The sequence below is a fragment of the Catharus ustulatus genome, chromosome 2 (assembly GCF_009819885.2).
Source record: "Catharus ustulatus isolate bCatUst1 chromosome 2, bCatUst1.pri.v2, whole genome shotgun sequence".
NCBI lineage: Eukaryota > Metazoa > Chordata > Aves > Passeriformes > Turdidae > Catharus > Catharus ustulatus.
The window spans coordinates 28,987,353-29,014,623 of NC_046222.1; the positions used below are offsets into that span (position 1 = coordinate 28,987,353).

Below are 27,271 nucleotides of genomic sequence, written 5' to 3' on the forward strand. Positions count from 1 at the left end.
CCCGCAACGCCGCGGCTGCCAGGTGCAGGGGGGCCCGGGGGCCTGCGGCACCGCTTCTGCCGGGTACAGGCGGGCCCGGGGGCTTGCGGTTGCTGGGTGCAGGGGGGCCTGGGGGCCTGTGGTGCCGCGGCTGCCGGGAGGAGGCGGGGCCTCGGTCAGCAACCTTGCGGGGGGAGAGCCAGCTGCGGATCCTCGCTGCAAAAATAAAGTGCGCCTTATAGTCCGGTGTGCCTTATAGTCGTGAAATTACTGTACACCTCCTCAGCCTCCTGACAATGACAGGCATTTTGCATCCTCCCTTCTCCTACTTGGAGACATAGCTACAGCAAGTGGCTGGGTATATTTGCTCCAGGTACTCTCTTTCAGTGTTAGAGGATTTTATTTCCTGCTCTCCATATAAACAATATCTCACTTAACATATATCCTAACATATATTATGAGAAAACAGAAAATGATGCATGTCAGAAACACACAGGGGAAATACCAAAATCCCTAACCCAGGCTGAAACTGCTATTTGAGGGAGTTTCCCAACTCCCACAGGTGGCGCCAAGCCCCAGAAGACGTCCATGGTTATGAGAGCTTGCTGCTACAGTTAGCCATGCAGTATCACAGACCTGGGCTGGGCTGTAGCCAAGAGGAAGGGACAGACTTAATATATGGAAGGTAAAAGACTCACTCCCCTCTTGGGAAAATACTGATAACTCTTTAAGTATCAGTGGATGGGGCCCTTTCCTGCTTGGCTAGGGCTTGCTGTGTACGAAGTTAGTATGCCAAGCCACTCTGGAAAGGAACTTTTTTAAAGCAAGAAGTGATCTCTCAGCATGGAGAAGAAATCGTACTCAAGGATTATTAACCTTTAGAGAAGATGTCACAGTATCCAGAGACAGCAGACATCCCTATCACTGTGAAGAGATTAGTATTCTTGTATATTTGCTCAAAAAATTGGACTTTATCTATTTTTCAAGAAGTTGGAGAGACATTTGGCAGGCAATCATGTCCATTCTAGCAGTGGGTATCATCAGTGCTGGAGGCTATTGGGCAGGAGCCATAGAGGAGCAGTGACAGCAATTCATCAAATACAACTGCAAAAAAATCTGATTTTGAACAGACAGCAATAATCTCTGGTACAAGATTGCTCTTTATCTTACTTAGGCTTTATAGTTCCAATTATCATTCCCTGTGTTTAATTATAGGATGATTCTACGTGTAGGCAACACTTGGGCTCTGCAGATGTCTGTCCTTCCCTCCTTGAACAAAATCCCTTTTGGAGAGCAGAAAGTTCATTTGCAGTGTGTTCACAAAGACTTGGAAGTGAAAATATTGCTCATAGAAGGGTTCAGTATCTTCACTGCTGTCTTTTGGATAGGTTTCAGAAATGAGGAACAAAGGATCCTGCAAGGTGCTCTAGGAATCTCCATTGGCCTTTTTGAGCTCCACATTGAAGGATCACCCAATATTGAAGGATCAAAGCTGGTTTCTTCTGGCATTGTCATCTGTAAAGTCTTCCTGGTACTGACTGCTCCTCCACTAGCCAGGTCTGGGGACAGCATAGCAGAAATTACAATTCTTGGACCATTTGATGAAGCACACCACAAGAAAATGCAACTTCTGTTGAAGATTCCAGTGCGATATCCTACATCACATTGCAACAGACCTTTCACTGTTTTAGTCCTTGAGGACACTGTAACTCCTGGTCTCCTGGTGGCCTACTCTCACAAATTCTACATTCAGACACAATCATCATGGATCTATTTTGCAAATTCTCTTGCAGCTGATCACTGTGGTCTGTTGGCAAGCTTTGTTCTTTCATCATTAACACACAGAGATCAGCCAACTAATTTCTGCTTTGTGCCATTCATTCTTACTGCTTGCCTGCTTGCTCTTTTGCACCAGGAGTTGAAAGCGTTGTGGAGAGGCAGTAATTTTACAAAGCAGTGCTTCTATCCTCCCTCAGAAATTAATATCAGGCTACCCTGATGCTCAAAAAGACCCAGATCCACAGGTGCAACTGAAAGAAGTGGAAGAACATATAATCAATCATATATCAAATAAAGATCAATTAGATAATTTGTGTTGAAAAAAGGATTTACCAATACCAACATCCATCCTGAAAAGCCCCTTGTTACCCAAAGAAAAACCAAGCACTAAACATGACTGATCTTAAACAAAATCTTGAACCGCAGAGCTAGACAGACACCACAGGAGATCAAACAATTCCAGAGGCACATCCTCAGAAATCCATACACTATGGGTTCATTTCCAGGTAACCTCCCTAGAAAATGACTTTAGGAGACTGTATGAACAGATAGATCCAATCTAATAAGAGTATTTGCAATAAGATCCTCTTTTTTTTCTGAAATACAAGCAGCTTTATCTTGCCCTAATCTCCTTGTATACATGATACTCCTTCATTAAGTATTTCTATCCTGACGCTGTTACACACAACAGAGTGATACCAAGATATTTCATTTTATTAGTGCTGGATACTAAGTTAAAGAAAAGCATAAAGAACACAAAACATTCTTACACAGTAAGTCTAGGGGATTAACTTGGAATAAACAAAGAAGCCTACTGTTCCGAGGAAAATGCTAAACAGTGCTTCATTAAACATCAATGAAAACTATAAAAAACTACATGGATTCATAACTAAAGACAAAAATTATATTTGTGCCAGTATGATGCACAAAAGAAAGAAAATCCCTTAATGTGGCCACATTTAAAAGTTGCTCTTTTTGTTGTTTTGTTTTGGGATTTTATTGATGGTTTTTGTTTGTTTGTTTTGAACATCATGTAAGGCTGGTTTTCATCCTGAGGTGCCATACTCAATGTTTACTCCAAACTAGGTACATGGAAAATTTAATTTCCACTTATTTCTGTTACATTATCAGCTATATCATAGTATTGTCCCCCACCTCATAAGCATAATGAAGACTGTATGTAGTTCTTACAGAAATTAAAGAATTGCTGCAGGGATTACTGGCTCAATTTAGATAAGAAGCCTTTATATATTTTACCATCAATATGTTATTTTGGACTATTAACTCGGTTTGACAGATGCAAAAGCAGCAGCACAGTGGTGCCTCTGAATTCAGAAGGTGGAAAACTTGCAGTTTGCACACTCTAACTACAATCCTATTTAAGGAAAATGTAAAATATGAACATGTTATCCATTCTATCATAACCTGAGGTAGAAAACAAGAGTGTCTAGTTTTCACAGTATGTCTCCCAGTCACTCACAATTCTACTAAGTAACTCTCATAAATCCTATACCTCAAAAATGCTTAATTAGGGGTTCCTTACTGAATAGAGGCACAATGAATTTTGCATTTCTTATTTAGCGGTTTAAGTACAGTAGTTTCACGAATACAAGCCGCACGAATTATAAGCCGCACTTCCGGTGCCTCGACAATGTTGCTGTCTTTGTCAATAGATAAGCCGCACCCCGAATATTAGCCGCACTTTCGCTCGTCGCGAGAATCCGTGCGCAGCTTTCACAAATTGGCCAATTAGTAACAGGATCGCGGCACAGCGGGCTTTACTGGCTCGGGGCGGGGCCAGGAAGGCTCGGCCCGCTCATGGTTGCCGACGGGGCCGGGTAGCCCAGCTCAGCGCCACGGCTCGGCGGGGCTGGCCGGGTGGTGCTGCCGCTGCCGCCGGGCTCGCTGGCCCCCCTCTCCCATCAGCACCGCCCCGCTGCCGCGTTCCCTAGCCCTGCGGGCGGGCTGCCGCCGCCCGGCTCGGCGGCCGCGCCGCGCCGCGTTCCCTAGCCCTGCCGGCGGCCTGCCGCCGCCGCCGCCCGGCTCGCTGGCCGCGCCGCGTTCCCTAGCCCTGCCGGCGGGCTGCCGCCGCCCGGTTCGGCGGCCGCGCCGCGTTCCCTAGCCCTGCCGGCGGGCTGCCGCCGCCCGGCTCGGCGGCCGCGCCGCGTTCCCTAGCCCTGCCGGCGGCCTGCCGCCGCCGCCGCCCGGCTCGCTGGCCACGCCGCGTTCCCTAGCCCTGCCGGCGGGCTGCCACCGCCCGGCTCGGCGGCCGCGCCGCGTTCCCTAGCCCTGCCGGCGGCCTGCCGCCGCCGCCGCCCGGCTCGCTGGCCGCGCCGCGTTCCCTAGCCCTGCCGGCGGCCTGCCGCCGCCGCCGCCCAGCTCGCTGGCCGCGCCGCGTTCCCTAGCCCTGCCGGCGGGCTGCCGCCGCCCGGCTCGGCGGCCGCGCCGCGTTCCCTAGCCCTGCCGGCGGCCTGCCGCCGCCGCCGCCCGGCTCGCTGGCCGCGCCGCGTTCCCTAGCCCTGCCGGCGGGCTGCCGCCGCCTGGCTCGGCGGCCGCGCCGCGTTCCCTAGCCCTGCCGGCGGCCTGCCGCCGCCCGGCTCGCCGGCCGCGCCTCGCCGCGTTCCCTAGCCCTGCCGGCGGGCCAGCCACTGCCGCCGCTGGCAGGCATGCCGGCCGCGTCGCCGCTGCGTTCATGTACTCGCCCTGCCGGCGGGCCAGGCACTGCCGCCGCTGGCAGGTATGCCGGCCGCCTCGCCGCTGCTTTCACGTACTCGCCCTGCCGGCGGGCCAGCCACTGCCGCCGCTGGCAGGCATGCCGGCCGCCTCGCCGCTGCGTTCACGTACTCGCCCTGCCGGCGGGCCAGCCGCTGCCGCCGCTGCCAGGCTCGCCGGCCGCCCCCTCCCATCTGCACCGCCGCCGCGTTTCCTCGCCCTGGCCGGCACTGCAGGCCCCCGCACCGCCGTGCTCCCCCATGCTGCTGGCCCCGATTCTGCTGGGCTTCCCCCGCTGCCAGGCAGCCCCACCCGTCGGCCTTCCTGCTTCTGCCATGCTCCCCTGCACTGCTAGCCCCAGTTCTCCCGGGCTCCCCCGCCCTGCTGGCCCGGGCTCTGCCGCCCCCCCTGCCCCGCCCTGCTGGCTCAGGCTCTGCCGCCCGCCCCCACACTGCTGGCCCCGCCTCTGCCAGGCTTTCCCACCTCAGCCGGGGCCGGCCGGGCTCCAGCTTGGCTTGGGGCTGCCGCGGGCTCTCACTTCCGTGTTGGCAGCTTTTAGAATTTTGTTAATGTATTAGCCGCCCCGGAATATTAGCCGCACTTCCGGGTTTCCACCAAAATTTTGGTCAAATTGGTGCGGCTTGTATTCGTGAAATTACTGTACTTAGAGATTATATCTATTAGTATACAATTTGAAAAAAGAAAAACACTTTGCACTGACTGCTTACTGGAACTGGGAAGAAATCTCTGGTATACAGCAAAATACAAGGAAGTCTGCCTGGAGAGGTTGAACTCTATTGTCAAGGTCTTTTCCAGCCTAGACGATTCTATTATTTTATGACATACAGCATTCCCAGGAGAGATCATTCTTTTTTCCTTCATTTTTTTATTGAGTCTCTTTTTCTTTCACAGAATTGGTCAGATTGGAAGGGACCACAGGGGATTATCTGATCCAACCTCCTCTTTCTTTAGTTTGGGAGTATAATTTCAAGAGAAGTGTACTAAAGCCCTTATTTTTACTGAGGACCCTAATACTGCTTGCAGCTCTGGGGTCCAAAAAAAAGAAGAACGTGGACCTGTTGGAGCAGGTTCAGAGGATGGTCACAAAAATGATCCGAAGGCTGAAGCACAGCTCCTTTGAAGGCAGGCTAAGAGAGTTGAGGTTGCTCAGCCCAGAGATGAAAAGGCTCCAGAGGGATCTTATAGCACCTTCCAGCACCTAAAGGGTGCCTGGCTTCCAAGAAAGATGAAGAGGACTTTCTGCTATGGCCTCTATTGATAGGAGAAGGGACAACTGTTTTAAAACTATCAGAGGGCAGGTTTAGAGTGGACATTACCACAAAACCGTTTCGGTTCAAAGAAACTCTTAAAGATCATCTAGTTTCAGCCCCTGCCATGGACAAGGATGTTGGAGTGTGTGAAACAGAAGCCTCTCTGAGTCCCTCAGAGAGAACAGAATGCAGGCATTAAATTAAAAACCTTAAGAGAAATTAAAGTATATTAAGCCACTTGTACACGAAATAGAGGTGCAAGTTTAAGCTTTAAATAAGTAAGTTTTAGTAAGAATATGTTTTAATTGCCTTAAAGAGCAAAAGCCTTAGAATCTAGTGTAAAAAACAAGCTGCAGTGAGAGCTCAAAAACAAGTTCTAGACGTAATAAAAATATAGTAAGAATACTGCTTACATTCTTCAGGCTATATGCACAAATTATATGTAAACTTTTGTATTATAGAACTGGAGTTCTAATAGGTTTAGAAGAACTGCTTCAGGTTCATGTTTTTAGCTCATTGGGTAATTTGTAAATAAAAATATGTGTATTGGAGTGAGAGCTCTCTCACTCTTTCTCTCACTCTCTCTTCTTCCACCATCATCATCATCACTACCACCATATGAAAGAACAAGAAAAACAGAAGAATGAAGGCCAGGGAGCATCTGCCTCTTGAGACTCTACCAGGCTCTTGCACTGTGAGCTGCTTCGGCTTTAATCAGGGCTTTATGCCAGAAAGCCTCAATACAGACTTTATAGCCTTGGACTCCTTGCCTTTTGATACTGATGTGCCTTTACAATAAACAACTTCACAGGAACCAACAATTGCTCTGCTCTTTTGAAGACAGAAACCCACACAGATCCTGATACGGGGACACCCTCCATCAGCTCAGGTTGCTTAAAGCCCCCTTAGGGCCCTATTAGGAAGGCATTTGTTACAATGAGGGTAACGAGGTTGTACTGCCCAAGGAAGCTGGGGACACACCACCCCTGGCAGCGTTCAAGGCCAGGTCAGTCTGTTGAAAGCTGTCCCTGCTTGTGACAGAGGGGCTGTACTAGATGATCTTTAAAGGTCCTTTCCAACCCAAACCATTCTATGATCTTATATTCCACTGGTTTAGCATATATTCATTATATGTTTCAATAACAGACCCTAGAGAAAAGTCACTGCCTCAAAGAATCTCAAAATCAATAACAGATTGAGACCTCCTTTCTTGGTGGGAGATGAGACAAAGAACAGCGCACTCTTATATCTGATAACATACACCTAGACAGACACTAGATGGCCTGTCCACAATAAGCCACAAAAAACATACTGTGCAGAGGAATTAACAAGGGCCCCCCAGATTGCAGACTTACAACCCCTGCCACCAGAGCGGTATCAGTGTTGTTTCAACTTCAGAAGACTGAAATACAATGCATGGGCAAATTTTCCACTGCGTCAAGGTTTGCAGTTGTATCTTGATTATCTTCTATTCAAAAGGCATGCTGAGATGCAAGAACAGAGTAAAGATGATGATCTTTCACACATCAGGAGAACTGCCTGTTAGACATGGAAATAATTCTGTCTCCCTACTTCAGCAGAAAGGTACAGTGAGGCATTTGCACCAAAATGCATCCTTCTCAAGCTTTAGTTTTACATCCTCATAACTCATGAAAGTCAAGCAGAAATACCCACATGTGAAAGGCTGAGCTGTTAAAAAATTTACACGTGTCATGTTTCACAAAGAAAGGCCTGTGACTCAACATTGGACAGGACAAGCTCTACAGCATTTTCAGCCAAGTTGTCAGATGATAAAAACAGTAACTTTATGTTTGGTTGTATGGGAGATAGATTTCATTATTCACATATTAACTGCAGTAAGTAAGAGGTAGCCCTTACTGATAAAAGGACAGCAATACTCACAATCTTAACACAAAAGGTTTAAAATTCTACCATTAACTATAATCAGCATTATTAAAGCTATGATCTCAGTTGATGCTCCTCTAAGTAATAGCAGTAACATGACAGTTTAAACACAGCATGGAAGCCACAGAGTATGCCACTAGACATGTTAAATAAACTTTAAAAACTAACATGTCCTCAATAAAAGCATTAAAAATGACTATTTAATCTAAATTAATAATCGGTTGTACTTGAAAACTATGGTCAATAGCTACCATTATGAATCAGTCAGATATAGTCCTATCAAGCACAGTTACCCTCTTCCTACAAAGGGCAATGTAGATAAACCATGATGACTATAAATTCTCCAGATGTGGCCATTTACAAATGATTAAAGTTCCACAGCTGATGTCGAGTCTTGGACGCTGCTTTATGGTTGTTCCTACAGAACCTTTATCAACACTAAGTGATAGTAGTCAACATGAAGCAACAACAGTTTAAAAGGAGAAAAAGGAGAAAAACAGAATTAATTCAAAGTAGCAGCTCATTGTACTGGATCTTTAAATACATCAAAGAAGACATGCAAAAGTATGGAAAATCAGTATGAAAACCTTCTAAAATTAATCTAGTAACAATCTTGCAGAAGTAGAGGCTTGGAGATAAGAAGAGGCGACTGGAATATCAACAAAGTGTGATAAGTGAATATGATCAAGTAAATGATGGCTTGATAAACAAAGAAAGGATACCTACCAGGAGACAGAGACTGCCTTAAAGGTTTAAGTCCACGTGCACGTTCACAACCTGATCAGGCAAAACACCCAAACAGCTAGGAACAGGCTTGTCTGTCTTAGCAATGCTAGAAAGTGTCTCCTCACATGTCTGAATGCCAGTGAATAAAGAAATCAAGCATGCTCCAATCCTGAGCTAAGGAATATGTTCCCTTCTTGGGGAAGAGAGAGGACCAGATTGGAAATCACACCTCAAGCAACCTGTTTCCAACTCCAAGGAGTTCCCAGACACAGGTGTCTCTCCTGTGCTCGGTTGCTGAAGAGCCTCAAAATCCCTTGCTTGTCATATCCACAACAACAAATTGCAGGGAAACCCCATCCAACTTGGCAAATGAAACAGCCTCTCAGATACCCAAAGCACAGTAATTTCACGACCATAAGGCGCACCAGACTATAAGGCGCACCCCCCAGGAGTTGGCAACTTTCGCAACTTTGTAGATCATATAAGGCGCACCAGACCATAAGGCACACTATTTTTTTGCAGCGAGGAGCCACGCAGCATGCAACAAAGTAACAAATTACTGGCAGGTGCTCGATTTGCAAACATTTTTCAAAGATCGGTGTATTCTTTAAACGCAGCCCCAGGTGCCCTCCCCGTGCAGTAGGCCCTGGCACTCCCGCCCGCCCCCGGTGCCGGCTGGCACGGCTCACGGCTCCTGGCTCCTACCACACGGTCACGCTGCATCCCGGCTTCCCCTCAGCAGGTGCCGCTTCTCAGCGCTTTCCCGCGGCGCTTTTTCACCGTTTTTTGGCACATTCCCGCGGCACTTTTTCGCCGCTTTTCAGCGCTTTCCCGTGGCGCTTTTTCGGCGCTTTTCGGCACTTTCCCGGGGCACTTTTTTGCTGCTTTTCTGCGGCGCTTTTTCGCCGTCTTTCAGCGCTTTCCAGCAGTGCTTTTTCGCTGCTTTTCCGCAGCGCTTTTCCACCACTTCTCAGTGCTTTCCCACGGTGCTCTTTTGCTGCTTTTCGCCACTTTTCCGCAGCACTTTTTTGCTGCTTTTTTGCCACTTTTCAGCGCTTTCCCGCAGCGCTTTTTCACCACTTTTCAGTGTTTTCCCGCAGCGCTTTATTGCTCCTTTACTGTGGCACTTTTTCACCGGTTTTCCGTGCTTTCCCACGGCACTTTTTCACTGCTTCCTGCAGTGCTTTTTTTCCTCTTTTTTGCCACTTTTTAGCAGCACTTTTTCATCGCTTTTTCACCTCTTTTTCGCCGCTTTTCTGCGGCGCTTTTTCGCTGCGTTTCGGCGCTTTCCCGGGGCACTTTTTCACCGCTTTTCGGTGCTTTCCTGAGACGCTTTTTCGCTGCTTTTCCGTGCTCTCCCGTGGCGTTTTTTCTCCGCTTTTTGGCGCTTTCCCGTGGTGCTTTTTCGCCTCTTTTTTGCCCCTTATCCGCGGCGCTTTTTCGCCGCTTTCCCGTGCTTTCCCACAGCACTTTTTCACCACTTTTCGGTGCTTTCCCGTGGCACTTTTTCGACACTTTTCCACAGCACTTTTTCACCGCTTTTTCGCTGCTTTTCTGCGGCGCTTCTTCACCGCTTTTCGGTGTTTTCCCACGGCACTTTTTCGCCGCTTTTCAGCACTTTCCCGCAGCGCTTTTTCGTTGCTTTTCAGTGCTTTCGCGGGGCACTTTCTCGACGCTTCTCGGCACTTTCCCGGGGCGCTTTCTCACTGCTTCTCAGCGCTTTCCTGGGGCGCCTTCCCGCAGCGCTTCTCGGCGCTTTCCCACAGCGCTTTTTTGCCGCTTTCCTGCGGCGCTTTTTCGCCACTTCTCGGCACTTTCCCAGGGCGCTTTTTCGCCGCTTCTCAGCGCTTTCCTGCGGCGCTTCTTGGCGCTTCCCCGCGGCCGTGCCGCTTCGCCCTGCTTCTCCCCAGCCGGCAGCCGCGCTGCTTCCCGGTTTCCCCCACCCGGCGGCTGCAGCTCCCACAGGTCCCGGCTCAGCTCGCAGCTCACACTTCCGGGTTCGCAAATTTCCGAACTTTGTACATCAGGCACACTAGACTATAAGGTGCACTTCTGGGTTTGGGGGAAAATTTTAGTCAAAAGGGTGCGCCTTATAGTCGTGAAATTACTGTAATCCTTGCTGCCATACTATTTTGAAAGAAATACAGTCTGAACGCTTTTTTTAGGAAAATAAAGATTATACATATGGACATTTGACAAGAATAATCTTGTATCACAAGTCATGAAACATTTGAAGTCTTTTGGAGAGAATGATGCCATAAAAATCTAAAAAACAAAAGACTCAGCCCAGCCAACATTTAGGAAAGAAAGGGAAGATGCTTTCTAAGAAGGAAAGAAATTAAAGCTGTTTAAGCAAAGGAGCTTGCTCTGACTCTATCAAGAGGTTAGAAGCAAATTTAAGAAGGAACACTCTACTTTACAAATGCAGGAAAAGCATATGTTTTGGCAGTGCTTGGCTGCACCCATCCGCATACTGGGACAAAAAAGTTTTTTTAGGGGGCTTGTGAACAAGTGCAGTATCAATCTATGCAAATAATCCAGTCATGAATGTGTGATCCTTGTTTCTTCTGTGAGGTTTTTCATATTCATAGTAGGTGCCTCCAAGGAACATGTTCCAGTTTGAAGAAGGTGAAGCAAGAGCACTGGATGAAAAATAAACCACCCATTTCTTTCAAGATGTACACAGGATTTTTGCTTTGCCACTGAGCTCTTCCTAAGAGAAGACACTCATAAAAGTGAAAACTCACAGGTCCCAGGAAGATGCTAAAGACTTAGAAACAACAAATTATGAGCTTTCTCTTGGTTACTTTTAGGGTTGCAGTCTTAAAATCCCTGAGAACTTGTTGATATGGATGTGGTGCTTCCCTAAACAAAGGAAGAAGCTAAGAACACCTGAAAGCCTTAAGCCATGAAATATGTCTGATAGTGGGCTACAGAAGGATCATGAAAAATAAAGGACAAACCAAAGAATCAAGGGCACAGGCAATAGGTCAAAGACAGGTAGCTCCTAAGACATGGGAAGAGCTGGGTATCAAGCTCTTGTTAAAGTATGTTAAGAGTCACAATACTGTGACTGCTGGACTAAGGAAGTCCATTGTTGCAAGTCTTTGGGGACATGCATCCTGTCAACCTAAGCATGTCTCTATATATTTTTTAACAGAAGTTTCAGAAGTTGTATAAAACTGGCTAGCTATTTCTGTTTGTCAGGGAGAAAATGGTAAGACTGAGTAGCACTTTGATGAAGTAAACTGACAGACCTACAGGGCAAGTGACAAAGTTATTATGTCTACCTTCATGAAGTTACAGAATATCAAAACAAGTTATTGCTGGCATGAGAAAGTTGACATTTCTCTTGACATTTCAAGATGAGGTTTGAATGGATATCTTCTGAAAACATCTTGCTCAAAGAAGCTTTTCAAAACTGTAACCAAGTCCTAAATAGCATGAGATCTACTCAAAAACAAACTTTAAAGATTCCATACTCAAAGAATTTTCTCATTTTGGATAACTGACTGCTGCAAAATTAGTTTGCAAGCTACTGCAAAATCAAGATTCTAGAAAAGTCTCCACATGCCACATTTGCTAGAATACATTGAATTTCAGACACCTTCCAATCTCCTTACCTCTTGTCCTGAAAGGTAGTATGCCGCTAGAAGACCACCAATGAAGCGGATATTGACCTCAAAAACAGACACTTCAGAATTCTAGAACAGAAAGAAAGCATTAATAAATAATTAACCAACTCTTTAATCAAGGAAGAAAAAAATTGTCAAGAAGAAAGTACATATCCTAAGGCAATTCACATGCAAGGGTCTGTACTGTTGCAGTCTCTAGATCTAAACTGAAATTCTCATGCACATTTTTTTGACACCAAATGACAATTCTAGTTATAGTTTCAACCGATTTTATTAAAATCAAATTAGTTTTTCTCCTGTCCTCTAACCATTTTATCACCACAAAGTGCAACTACAGTAATTTGGGGCTGGTGGGAAAGAAGACAAGGACTGCACATTTCTATAATTCAGCATCTTCTTTCTTATGCTTCAGCATAACACCAAATCTTCTAGGTTTAAAAGATAAAGCAAAATAATAATTAGAGAATTCCCATAATACACACTTTTAACCTGAACTACTAAGTTCAAATTCAGAGTTCTATTTTAACATAATCTAGTCTCAGAATAGCCTTTATAATACGACAAGTAATACTGCAGGATCACTGAGGAGCTCAAGAGAATAAACCATTTTATTGTCTTCTTCCACATTATTACCCTTAGGTTAAATTCAACAGTATCTTTTGACACATTTAACCCGCAAAAAAATTAAAAGGAACCATATAGTTTTAACAATTGACTCCCTCTGTGTCCCATTCACTTAATTTTCCACATATATTCCATCTGTCTCCCCCATAAACTTCTCTTCAACCTATTAGACACAGAATGTAGTTTTATTAAGAGATTTTGAGATAGGCAAGACTCTTCCTTTTATCCAGAAAAGTCATTACAATGTGCACTGAACAAGTTGACTATCAATCTGCACAAAGCTGAAATGACATTTACAGGTACATCTTTCCTTTTGCGCCATTTCTATGGCACCTACAGTGTTTGGATCACAACTAAACGCATTTTGCACGTATTACATATTTCAGAAAGATTTCTTGAATAAAGATTTTTTCAAACAGCACTGATTAAAAGTTGGAAGTTCTAAGTATTTCCAGATGTTTTTAGTAAAAGACTTTCTCTTTTCACATAGACGTGATACAAGAGAAATAACACCAATGCAGCATGATTCCACTTAATACCTACTAAAGTCATGAATCACACATGCAGTGAGACAGTATGAAGTGAAACCAATGATTTCCATTTCCCAGTAGAAGAATCCAAGAGGATCACATTTATGTATTTATTTATAAACTCCAAACCGTATAAGGAAATTACTCGTTTGGTGTATACACAAGACAACTCATCAGCCTTCAGAAATGGTTTTTGATACATTGGAAGATGTAATTGAACCCCTGAGGGTCATGTAAATTTCTTCCATCCAAATCCTAGATTAATATTGCAAATTTATATTGAAATTGCCTTAGATCAGACAAAAGTTATGGAAGCAACTTAGTTCACCCTCATAATGGTATCATTACATCTATATTGTCTAAGATATTCTTAGGATGTTCAGTTTTAGACTGAATAATTATCTGGCACTAACTGAAACAGCAGCATAAAATTTCTTAGATGTCTGCCAGACAGTCAAGGTATAAATCAAAAGGAAAAAGCCCAAACAAATAATTTTTGAAAAGTAGGTTAAAATATAGAAACAACAGTAAGCATTTGCTGAATTCGGAATGTAGAATTATATTTCATTATCTGCATTTATTGAATGAAAAATTATTTTTGGAACCATGGAGCAAATCCAAGCCCTGAAATACAAATTTCATCACAGAGTCGGTGACAGTCCCAAAATTAGCACTAAGAACACTAATCAATAAGATAAAATAAAGCCATTTCTTCCATTTAATGCTTCCAAACTCTCAAGAATGTCAGATGCTGTATGACCAACTGGGAAATTCTTGTGATACCTTAAGAATCTGTAGCAAAACCCAAGAATTCAAGTGGCATATTTTATGCTAAAACTCTTCAGAAATGGAAGAAGATAAGAGATTGTATTCTTAAGTAATTTAAACACTGTAGTTTGGGGGAAAATTGTCTTTCACAGATCAGTTATTTGCAACAACTATCAGCCAGTAAAACCTCATCTTTGTCCTCATTTCTGAGGCCTGATTGTTTCTCACAAAACACTTCCCCTTACTTCCATTAGCCAATTATAATTTGCACTTCCAAAATACAATATATAGATATATCTTATAGGTTAGGCTATACTTTTTTTTTCTAAAACAAAGTTAGATACACAGAGAACGTCACTAAAGTTTACATCTGACACTTTGAACTGTAAGCTTGATTAACTTTCACCTGAAAGACCTCTTCTGTCAACCCCCAAGGTGAACACTGCAAAAAGGACTAGAGAAATATTAGGGCAGGCTCTACTCACCACACTGAAATCAAGATTTTTGTCAATCCATTCTTGTCCTTCTCTGAATTCATCGTGAAGGCCCATGATATAAAGAGTATCCAATGCATCTACTATGGTAGCACCCATTTGTGAGTTTCCTACACGCAAAAAAGAATGGTTTCTATTACATGTGACTATTTCACTACTTTTCTTAAACATCACAAACATGAGAAAATAACCCAGGCAGTAGCAAAGTTACTACAAAGGTGTCAGCACAAAGAGTACAGTAATTTCATGTTTATAAGCTGCACTGACTATAAGACACATCTCCAGGTGTTGGCAGCTTTTCGTTCTTTGTCCATATATAAGCCGCACCTGATTATAAGCCACACTTCCGGTTTCAGACCAAAATTTTAGTCAAAATGGTGCAGCTTATAATCGTGAAATTACTGTAATCAAAATGAGCAAGGAATTATCAGGTACATAAGATTCCCCCTTCTCTTTCAAAGTATCAAAGTATGACAGTTTGGCTTCTGGAGATAAAAGAATACTATAGATAGAAAGAAGAGCCCTTCTCATCTGCTCTCCTAACCTGAACTTCAGCAACTGTACTTTTAGACCAAAAAAAGAAAACAACCAAAAAACTGAAAGAACAGAAAGACATTCAGCTTCAAAAAGCTACTAGGAATTCTAGGACAGAAGCATTAGGGAAAAAAAAAAGGCATATGCAAGATAAAGCAATCAGTACTTGCTGAAATGTCTTGCATTTTCGAACATTTACTTCTGAAATATTCAAAGTTTTGCAACTATGGATGCCACCTAATGATTGAAAAGCACAGACTGATGAGCAGGGAAGTGCTGGACTCCAAAGCCCGAAGTCCCAAGATGTTCCCCTCAGCGTCAGCAGGAACCCAGAATATGAGCTGTTAATGGATTTCTCAACTGTCACTGCTTCCAGTGCAGCACTGAAAGCCAAATAAAAATCAATGGTGCTTTAAGCTAAAATACCATTCACTTGAAACAGCAGCAATTTAGAGTTGATTGACGAGTGACTCATCGGCCTGCACAAGGGAAGACAAGGTGGTGAGCCATGGCCCATGATCTCCCTAGCCCATCCCAACCCAAGCTGCAGCACTCGTAGGTAGGTACAGATCTTGTTTTCTAGAGGAAAGCAAAAATTATCATGGGTTCTGTGTTTTCATGGAGTGTATAAAACTTCATGTGCACCAACAAAATAGTCAAATTTCACTGTTTATACCTGTAACCAACCAACCTATAACTCTGATTAGCAATTTAATGACACTAAGTTTTACAACAAGTCAATTTTAGGGTTCTTTTAATGTGTTTTCCACCCAAAATGGGAATCTCTACAGTACAGTGCTCCTGTTTGGTAGTTTTTATTAATCCATTTCTGACTTTCACATGGTTAGAGATATATTTTTCCCCTCACCCCCACTGTTTCTTTCTCACGCTAAATGACTGACATGTAAGCTTAATTCCATTTTCAGAGACTTCTTTCCCCAGATAATAAAAATTAAACACAACAGTATCCATGAAACAGTAACCACCAATGAATTGTTAAAGAATAGCCATGCATTGATTTTGATTAATTTCAATTAGATTTGGAAAGCCTAAAGTTGGTGGTGATTGTTAAGAAAAATCAAGTACTGATTGAGACACATCACCTTCTGCAAGATTAATTGAAGACAAATCCTTTGACAAATTGTCCACCAGCCATACCTATAACTGTCAGGAAATGAATTCACTGTGGTGCTTAAGTACTGTAAGGTTTAATGCCTTCAGCCAAATGACGAATTCCACTTCTTGTGCTAAAGTGGAGGTTGCTTTAAGCAGAGCCACAGCACTGCACTTAACTTAGCACCTTCTCAAATGCATAGTGTGACAGTTATCCAATTCATCACTTCAAAAATATGCAAAAAAGACCATGACACAAGGACTACCTTCAGTACCAGCTGAACAAAGTATTTTTTAACAAAGTTGGATTGTGTTTTACTACTTCCACAAAATGCTCAAAGTTACTTCTCTCTATTTAAACCACAGTGATAAAATTTTCAAATACACAAAGTGTTTGAGCAAACAGGGATACATAAGTCTTGTGAAATCCTGGAAGTTCCTTTTGCGATAGTTTCAAAAAGTAAAACTTTTCCAACTTAAACACAGTGGTAATCACATCAGTAATCTCTTGTATTCTTCAGCTGGCATGGGATGCAGAGAACACACTGCATGGAAATGAACTGGTGTGTCATTGTCTGCCACCAGAGCTCACCACACCTACTGCAAAGAACTTCAGATACTACAGTACAATCTTCCACAGTTTTCTAGATCTCCGGACTACATTCCAATGTCCACAACATGGCAGAGCAGTATGTTGGGGGCAAGAATATCTACTTGTCAGACCTCAAGAAAGTATCTTCAAAACCACAGACTTAAACAACCTTTTTATTGAGTTTTCTCTGCACAGAACCATGAAAGAAGGGACATGGAAACAAAAAAGAACATAACTTTTGCCATTTCAGAAATCCAATAGATTAATTTAGAGAGAACAGAACAGAGCTCTCTCCAGCGCTGATCAAAAGGGTTCATAGTTTCCTGAGTGCACCCTATAATGACTGATCAATACAACTGCACCAAATACAGACAAGAAATTTGCAATCACTGTGTTATAAGTGAGCCCTCAATCCCACATACAGAGATATCACCTAAACCAGTGGCCCCCAAAAGGGATTGCCTACAACCTCTTTCACACCAGAACCTTTGGTGCTGTTTTCAGCCACAGCAACAAATGCAGACTGATCAAACGGGCTCGTTCAGCACTTTTTGTCCCTAAGAGTCAATTAAAGGCACTGGTTCACACTCTGAGATTTTTGTCTGGGTCATTACCCTAATGATTTGTTCAAGCCCTCTCTCTGGCTGCCTTTACATTTCCTTCTTTTACCTTTTATGTTTATCGCTCCTAGAACCATGAATGTCCAACGAAGCACGGGGCTGAGAAAAGCCCTTTCTACTATCATGTGCCTCTTCTCTAAGCAGCAATGGGCACCTGTTCCTGAGGCACAGATCAGTATGGTTATAGTTTCTAGACTCCATGTGAGAGCCCAACTATTTTTTATCCCAATCTCCTAAGGATAGCATACAGATGCCAACCTATAATAAATTACTAGTTTTGCTTTTTTCATATAAGCAGGCTATTTCAACCAATTTTGAGTTATTTTTCTTTTTTTTCTACACATGAGTACTTCTTCCTTGAGGAAGACTCAGAGGAATAATCTTTGCATTTTCAAATCCTTTTGCTTAACGCGTTTCCAAAAGGTCAAGAGATGACAAGCCAAAATTTTGCAACAGATTGTTTGCCCAGTCTTCTGCCTTTAGTGTCAATCAGGCAGCAGGAAGCAAGCTAATTCCCTCCTCATGGGCATTGAGGTAGAAAAGTCCAAAATGCAGAATTCACACTCAGAAGTCTTGTACCTACAAGAATACAGGGCAGAACTGAACATCATGCAACATTGAGTACAATACATATGAATATCTTGGTTGTTCCATACTGCAAGATAAGTATAATAAAACCATTTGTGAGCTACATTATGGTTGGTCAGAAAGTAAAATCAATTAATTGCTCTCAGTTTCTTTCTTCAAGGACTATGTGGAAAGGATGTCATTCTTAATTTGCTCTTCCACTGAATTCTTCTGTATCTACAGCTTGGCCAAAACAAACAGTGGCATTGTAATAGCTGTCTTCATCTTAAAATGTAGCAAGGTACTAACTGAGAACTAAAGAAGGAAGAAACAGTCCTTTCCAAGAAACAGCCCAGTTCTAATCACTACCCCACATTAGGGTCACGTGAACTGCTATAGGTAAAGCAGAAATGGAACTGGTATTTCCCCCTACGGATCCTGATAGAAACCATTCAACTGAAGTCACAAAGTGAAATTATTTTCTGTTCATAATAGGGAATGGTTTTTTTATTTCACAGCCATGCCAAGACCCATAAATTTTGCCTTAAAGGACAAGGGGATAACTTTCTTGGAATTAAACTGCAGAAGATATCATTTGAAGCGCCTTTTAGAACATTGTTCATATATAAGCCGGACCATTTTGACTAAAGTTTTGGTCCGTACATGGAAGTGCGGTTTGTAATCCAGAGCGGCTTATATATGAACAATGTTCTAAAAGTTGCCAACCCGGAAGTGAGACCCCGCGGCAGCCCCAAGCCAAGCTGGAGCCCGGCTGGCCCGGGCAGAGGTGGGGCCAGCAGCGCGGGGCCACCCGGTGGCATGGGGGAAACCCGGTAGTACCAGGGCCAGCAGTGCAGGGAAGCCCAGCAGCAGGGGGCCGCCCAGCAGTGTGGGGAAGCCCGGCAGAACCGGGGCCAGCAGTGCGGGGAAGCCTGGCGGCGCAAGGGAAGCCTGGCAGAACCAGGGTCAGCGGTGCAGGGGAAGCCCGGTGGCAGGGGGAAGCCCGGTGGCGCAGGGGAAGCCCAGCAGCAGGGGGAAGCCTGGCAGAACCAGGGCCAGCAGTGCGGGGGAACCCGGCGGTGCGGGGCTCCTGGTAGTGCGGGGAAGCCCAGAAGAACCGGCGCCAGCAGCGCAGGAAAGCCCAGCGGCGTGGGGAAGCCCGACAGAACCGGGGCCAGTGACGCAGGGGCTGGCAGAGCTGGGTCAGGGCGAGTAAACGCGGTAGCGGTGGTGCAGGCAGAGGGCGGGTGTGAGCAAGCCCGGTAGCAGTGGCAGCCAGCCCTGAGTGGCCCTGCCAAGCGGCCCCGTCGAGCTGGGTCACCTGGCCCCGTCGGCAGCCCCGAGCAGGTCGAGCCCACACGGCCCAAGCCGAGCCAGTAAACCCCGTGATCCTGCGATTCTGTTACTACTTGGCAACTTTGTTGCACGCAGGTCCTCGCTGCGAACAACAGAGTGGCTTATAATCAGGTGCGGCTTATTTATGGACAAAGAACTAAATGTTGCTGTCACCCGGAGATGCGGCTTATAGTCAGTGCAGCTTGTAATCATGAAATTACTGTATATACTTCTTGCTACCACCTCAAGCTCCACATATAGAGGGAGCAGATGTCTCGTGGCGAAAAAAAGGCTATAAAACAATTAAACTATAATAGAAAATAACACTTCTGCTAGCTGAAGGCACTCCTCCCATGGTCTGCCCCTGTTCAATACAAAGGCTCAGCTAGTCATGTCGCATAAGATAATAACCAATTCCAAAAAAGCTCAGTTTAACAAACGTCAGATTAGCAAGTTTCCTCTCCATGTAATTACAGTTCTAGTTGATTGAGCTCCAAATTTAATGAAGTTTTCCTAATGAATGCAATGCTTATTCTTCTAAATACAACATCCATCATGAGCTAATGGAAAGAATTTAACAGTGAAATAGCTGAACTATTAAGAAAATCATGCACACTCACAATAAGCAAGAGTGTTATTCTAAGGGACTGTAAAATAGTAACTCAGATTTGTAGTTAGGTAGATGACAGTTTCCTGAGATAAGCCAAATAATTCCTTCACTTGATGCCAGATAAATCTATAGTTTGAAATTTCTAGCAAATCATATGACTAAGTGTAAATATCAGGGCCTCTAAAAGAAAGATGGTCTTCTTATCTAGAACCCTTTCAGTATGCCAAAGCACTAGATGAAGAACTGGTTTATTAGTATCATTTGAAAGTCTCACAAGAGACTATCAAAGTGCAAGGGAGACAGATTGTTGTCAAGTGCTCCATGACAAAAGGAATATGAAGAAAATAAATAGCACATTTTCATTATACCATAAGAGAAAGTGTAGAGATTTACAATGTCTGATACCAGCTCAGGGTTGTTTAGTGTATTTATTTTGTGGAAGTAGAAGAGACTATAAGCAGTGAGGTACTAGAAAAAATATGTGAATAGATCAACTATGCATGGATCAATTATGAATAGAAAAGACTAAAGATATGAGACTTAGACAAGTTAAATTAAGGAACTAGACAACAAAACTCTGCACCAGCAAACTGAAGTCATACACTAAGCTGAAAGGTTATCATCAAACAGGTGCTTCACAGAAACTCTTGCTATTTAACATCTCACCCACACGTCCTCCTTATTTCAACATGCATACACCACAAACAAATCTCATTACCTCTCCTGAAAAACTCTTCCATAGGGGCTTTAATTGGTCCAAGTGGAGGGTTGAGCAGAGATACTAAGTCTGGATGGGAGTGAGTTAATTTTCTTCACAGCAGTTTGTATTGGTGCTGTGGGGTTTGGATGTGTGACTAAATCAGTGTTGGAAAAACATCAGAATTTTGACTATTGCTGAGCAGTGTTTGCACAGCATCAAGGCTTTCTCTTTCTCCTGCCCCTCCACAGTGAATAAGCCAGGAGAAAGCAAAAAGGTTGGAGAGAGAATTTCCTTATCTTTTCTCACTCTGCCTGTGCTCCAACACCTCTGTGCCACAAGTGTGTGTCTTACAACACACTTGGCATTTACCCAGAGACTTGCTAGAGGGGTAACAAACCTGAAGGAAATCCAGCCTACTCAGATGGATCTCTCATTACCAAAACGTACGCTGCTGCAACGAAGTCAAGGAAACCAGCCGAAGTGGAAAACTTACTGAGATCACTCTGCTTCCAAGGAGGTCATATAGGTGTATAAAACCATTCCCACTCTTCTACCTCAAGTGACTGAGAAGGAAGCATTTAATTTTTCCTCAGAAAAGATAGCAGATTACATGTCCAAAAGCAGGATGCTCATCAGTCCATTTACAATCAATGTAGGGTTTTCATGTTTCCTAAACCAGTGACAAAATCTAATAAAAGAATCTAATAAAGACTCTTACTCTCCTTTGCAAGGACAGCCTGCAGACAATCATCAGCAACTACATTTTGAAGAAAGCTAAGGGAATTGGCAGGATTGAGGAAGAGCAGTAAGTTGGGTACGGTAAAAGCATTTGGGCCATTACTGAAGACAACTGTCTCCACACCACACAAAGAGCAAGTACCTATGTGTTAAGACATCCCTGCAATCAAAATAATTTATTTTACACTCTAGAAAGCAGACATTTTTCTAAGCAATAAAAAGCTGGAATCCATAGTCAGCTATGTGCAAAGACTAGAGACCTAGATACAAGAAAATAGCCTTCACTCTCAAAACAGTTTCCCATGGCCAATGGGATGATCATACTGATTGACAGAATCATAAAATACAAGTGGAAATAGTGTCAGAAACAGAATTGGTCTCAGCCTGTCTCATATTCAATTCATTTTTTGCAGAACCCTGGACAGACATCACTTAGTGGAAGCTGAATCTACTCCTACTGGTGCAGAATATGCTTGATTACGGGTGTAGCTACTTGAGGATGGAAGAAGGATCAGCTTGCAAAAGGAATGTAAAACGATCAAAGCCTCAAGGGATAATTTACCGTAATTTCTAAGATAAATTTCCACTAAAGCAGGTGACCTCAGCTTCAGACTAGTTCAGCACTATTGACAGAGCAACCCAACCATTGGGGTGTGCACAAGCATAGAGCAGATCCTCCCTTTTCCACTACAGTGATTCCAGAAACAAAAAAGATGTTAAGTCTCCCCAAGGAGAAATATATACTCTCTCACTCTCTGAAGTTGTGTTTGACCAACCTGATCTCCTTTTATGACCTGGTGACCCGCCTGGTGGATGCAGGAAAGGCTGTGGATGTTGTATGCCTGGACTCCAGCAAGGCCTTTGCCACTGTCTCCCACAGCACACTCCTGGAAAAGCTGGCAGCCCGTGGCTTGGACAGGAACATTCTTCACTTAGTAAGAACTGGCTAGATGACCAGGCCCAGAGTAGTGGTGAATGGTGCTGCATCCAGCTAGTGGCCAGTCACCAGTGGTGTGCCCCAGGGGTCAGTCCTGTTCAATATTCTTATTGATGACATGGATGAGGGCATTGAATTTTCATTAGTACAGTAATTTCACGACCATAAGGCGCACCGGACTATAAGGCGCACCGCGTGGGAGTCGGCAAAATTTGCAACTTTGTAAATCAGATAAGGCGCACCAGACTATAGGGCGCACTTTTTTTTTGAAGCGAGGCTCCGCCCCCAGCTCCCTCCGCATGGTTGCTGGACGAGGCCCTGCCTCAACACGGCAGCCATTGGCCCCCGGGTCCTCCTGTACCCAGCAGGGGCGGTGCCGCGGGCCCCCAGGCCCGCCTGTATCCGGCGGGGCCGGGGTATGGCCGCCACACCTCTGTGCCGCCTCTCTGGGGCTGGGGGGTGCCTGTGTAGGGGTCGTGCCTGTGTAGGGGCTGTGCCGCCTCCATGGGGCCGGGGGGTGCCTGTGTAGGGGCCGTGCCGCCTCCACAGGGTCGGGGGGTGCCGGTGTAGGGGCCGTGCTGCCTCCATGGGGCCAGGGGGCGCCTCTGGAGGGACCGTCCCGCCTCCACGGGGCCAGGGCGTGCCTCTGGAGGGGCAGCTCTGCCTCCACGGGACCAGGACGTGCCTCTGGAGGGGCTGTCCCGCCTCCACGGGGCTGGGGCGTGCCCGTCGCCACACCGCCCCGCCTCCACCTGGCAGCCATGGCCCTGCCGGCTCCCCCTGTGGCTCGCAGCTCTCACTTCTGGGTAGGCAAATTTTTTGAACTTTGTCCATCAGATAAGGTGCACTGGACTATAAGGCGCGCTTCCGGGTTCCGGGGAAAATTTTAGTCAAAAGGGTGCGCCTTATAGTCGTGAAATTACTGTAATTTTGCAGATGATACTAAGCTGGGAGCATGTGTCAATCTACTGGAGGGTAGGAGGGCTCTGCAGAGAAACCTAGAATGGTTGGACGGATGGGCAAAGTCCAACAAGATGAAGTTTAACAAGTCCCAGTGCCAAGTCTTGCATTTTAGCCACAATAAGCCCCTGCAACGTTATAGGCTGAGGACTGTGTGGCTGAACAGTGCCCAGGCAGAAAGCGAACTGGAGGTACTGGTCAACAGCCAACTGAACACGAGCCAGCAGTGTGCCCTGGTGGCCAAGAAGGCCAATGGCATCCTGGTCTGTATCAGGAATATCGTGGCCAGAAGGAGAAGGCAAGTCATTCTTCCCCTGTACTCAGCACTGGCGAGGCCTCACCTTGAGTGCTATGTCCACTTCTGGTCCTCCGGTTTAGGAAGGACGTTGAGACGCTTGAGCGTGTCCAGAGGAGGCAACAAGGCTGGTGAAGGGCTTGGAACCTAAGTCCTATGAGGAACAGCTGAGGGGGCTGGGGTTGTTTAGCCTGGAGAAAAGGAGACTCAGGGGTGACCTTATCACTCTCTACAACTTCTTGAAAGGTGGTTGTAGTCAGGTGGGGGTCAGTCTCTTTCACCAGGTAGCAACTGACAGAACCAGAGGACACAGTCTCAAGCTGTGCCAGGGAGGATAGAGGTTGGATATTAGGACGACTGATAAAGTACTGGAATGGTCTGCCTGGGGAGGTGGTGGAGTCACCATTCCTGTAAAAAAAGACTGGATCTGGCACTCAGTGCCATGGTTTATTTGAGGTGTTAGGGCATGGGTTGGACTTGATGATCTTGAAGGTCTCTTCCAACCTAGTCATTCTGTGAATTCTGTGAAGCTAAAAGTTTATTTATTTTTCCTACAGGCAATCATTTTAATTCCTAGTAACTGAGTGAAAATGCCTCCTTGATAAACTCAGCCTGACAATAAATTTAGAGTTATTACAATCTTTAAGAAAACAAATATTCTTGTTATTGATATTCCTGTCTGCCTAGATTCATAACGGCTGAAAAATACATCCTGGGTAAGACTGCACTATATATTAGAAAATATACCAATTTCTACTCCAAAGGATTTTAATAATTCAACTTATCAGACTGTAGCAACAGGATTTCTTGATGTGACAGACAAAGACATGGTATGAAAATATGTAACATGAAAATTAAAAGCAAACAATTATCAACAGTTTTCTGTATCTCTAATGGGGGTCTGGCAATAAAGCTGCCACTGCTGAAGAATATCACTCGCAAAATATCTTAATGACTCACAAGGAACAAGATAACGTTTAAGAAAATTAATTAAACTTTTGAACAAGATAATTTAATTTCATTGAGAAAACAAGTGCTTCAAAATTAGTCAATGAAACCATACATTTCATACAAAATTGCTATGTGTTCTGTATGATTTCAGCTCAGCCATAAAATGCAATGAATAAACCTGTAAATATCCATAAAGAAACCAATTGCCTTTAACATTTTAGACTAAATTAAAAAAGCAGAACAAAAAACTAAGCATGCTGAATGCTTAGTTCTGTTAAATTGCTGATAATAGACAAGATGAAAAGCATGTCTTAATGTTTTGTACCACACAATAGTGTACTTTAGCATATAAATTACATTAAATGATCAATTGTAATGCTTTCCTTAATTTCATAACTGAGGAAGTAATAGGAGTAGAACACTGAATTGTATGCTAGACTTTGAACCTATTAAAAACTTGACCTGCTGGTATTTGTTAATAATAACAAACTGCTGCTTAAATACCTATACTCTTAACACTTGAATTTTAAAACTTTTCTTAGAATCTATATTGCAATAAACTTCCTCATGGCTGCTCTTCACTTGATTACTTTACTTTGCTCCCTATCTTATACGGCCCTTCAAATTAATTCAAAATTCATGCAAGCAAGAGCTGAATGCAGTCCCCTTAGTACAAAGCCTGAATATCCTGATTATTTCAATTTTCTGCATTTCTATTCCATTTCCTCCATATTTTTTATTATTTTATTTTTAAGCACAAAGACCAAACTGAGTTACTGTATAGAACTGTGTGCAGACCATAATATAGATTAGTAAAATAAAAATTAGTAAATAAAGGTTAAGACCTGATGATAACTGAAAAGCCACAATGTCAGGAGAGAAAGGTTAGCATGAATCTCAGAGTAGGAAAGGAAGGAGGGAGAGAACATGGTGCTGAGTACCAAGCAGGCCACGGAAGCATATCAGAAAGCAAGAATAAAGTGTGAAACATGAAAGGTGATAACAAATCGGCTGCACGCACGAAGCAGTCACTCAAAACTAACCAAAAATACGGGTCTGAACTAAGTGCATTTTGAAAAAACAGGAAGTGGAAGACTGAAGGGAAAAGTATCTGTGAATGATGGCCCTGGAAGTAAGAAGAACCTGAACACTGGCAGCAAGCAGTTATGCACAGTGGCAAGCAAAGTAAGATTAGTATTTGAGAGGAAATAAGAGAACAAGATATTATCTGGACTTGAGTACAGTTGTGTGACCTGATGAAGCAAGCTAAGTACAGATCTTCCAAGACACGATACAATCTCTCACAGATAACTAAGCTATATTACTTTGTCAGCTAGGCAGTAGGAAAAACATACAGTAATTTCACAACCATAAGGCGCACCGGACTATAAGGCGCACCTGCCGGGAGTTGGCAAAATTCGCAACTTTGTAGATCAGATAAGGCGCACCGGACTATAGGGCGCACTTTTTTTTTGCAGTGAGGCTCCGCCCCCAGCTCCCTCCGCGCGGTTGCTGGTCGAGGCCCCGCCTCAACCCGGCAGTCATTGGCCCACGGGCCCGCCTGTACCTGGCAGGGGCGGTGCCGCGGGGCCCCAGGCCCGCCTGCATCCGGCGGGGCCAGGGCATGGCCGCCGCCCCTCCGTGCTGCCTCTCCGGGGCCGGGCTATGGCCGCCACCCCTCCGTGCTGCCTGCACAGGGCCGGGCTATGGCCGCCGCCCCTCCGCGCTGCCTCTCCGGGGCCGGGCTATGGCCGCCGCCCCTCCGTGCTGCCTGCACGGGGCCGCTGGGTGCCTGTGGAGGGGCGGCTCCGCCTCTACGGGGCCAGGGGGTGCCTGTGGAGGGGCGGCTCCGCCTGCACGGGGCCGGGGGGTGCCTCTGGACGCGCGGCTTCGCCTGCACGGGGCCCGGGCGTGCCTCTGGAGGGGCCGTCCCGCTTGCACGGGGCTGGAGGTTGCCTCTGGAGGGACGGCTCCGCCTGCACGGGGCCCGGGCGTGCCTGTGGAGGGGCGGCTCCGCCTCCGCGGGGCCCGGGCGTGCCTGTGGAGGGGCGGCTCCGCCTCCACGGGGCCGGTGGGTGCCTGTGGAGGGGCGGCTCCGCCTCCACGGGGCCGGGGGGTGCCTCTGGAGGGACGGCTCCGCCTCCACAGGGCTGGAGGGTGCCTGTGGAGGGGCGGCTCTGCCTCCACGAGGCCCGGGCGTGCCTCTGTAGGGGCCGTGCCGCCTCCACGGGGCCAGGGGGTGCCTGTGGAGGGGCGGCTCCACCTCCACGGGGCCGGGGGCTGCTTGTGGAGGGGCCGTACCGCTTGCACGGGGCCGGGGGGTGCCTCTGGACGGGCCGTCCCGCTTGCACGGGGCTGGGGCGTGCCTCTGGAGGGACGGCTCCGCCTCCACGGGGCCGGTGGTTGCCTGTGGAGGGGCGGCTCCGCCTCCACGGGGCCGGGGGGTGCCTGTGGAGGGGCGGCTCTGCCTCCACGAGGCCGGTGGGTGCTTCTAGAAGGGTCATCCCGCCTGCACGGGGCCGGGGTGTGCCTCTGGAGGGACGACTCCGCCTCCACAGGGCCGGGGCGTGCCTCTGGAGGGGCGGCTCCGCCTCCACAGGGCCGGGGCGTGCCCGCCCCTGCTCCGCCCCACCTCCACCTGGCAGCCATGGCCCTGCCGGCTCCCCCCGTGGCTCGCAGCTCGCACTTCCGGGTAGGCAATTTTTTTGAACTTTGTAGATCAGATAAGGCGCACCGGACTATAAGGCGCACTTCCGGGTTCCAGGGAAAATTTTAGTCAAAAGGGTGCGCCTTATAGTCGTGAAATTACTGTATTTAAAAAAAAACCTACCGAAGAGCCATCATGGCACACAACCTTTTCTATCTTTATATCTGGGCCACTTCTGCACATTTTGGT

The 27,271-nt window shown here is 45.7% G+C and overlaps 1 protein-coding gene across 1 annotated transcript in view; it reads right to left on the bottom strand.

Moving 5' to 3' along the window:
- Positions 1 to 27,271, bottom strand: part of MAN1A2 (mannosidase alpha class 1A member 2) — a 165,082-nt gene that overhangs the window by 78,147 nt on the left and 59,664 nt on the right. Inside the window, exons 4-5 of the mRNA XM_033051198.2 lie at positions 14,415 to 14,533; positions 11,996 to 12,076 (exon numbers count right to left, since the gene is read on the bottom strand). Of these exons, the coding sequence (XP_032907089.1) occupies positions 11,996 to 12,076; positions 14,415 to 14,533 (200 nt within the window). The remainder of the gene's footprint in view (positions 1 to 11,995; positions 12,077 to 14,414; positions 14,534 to 27,271) is intronic.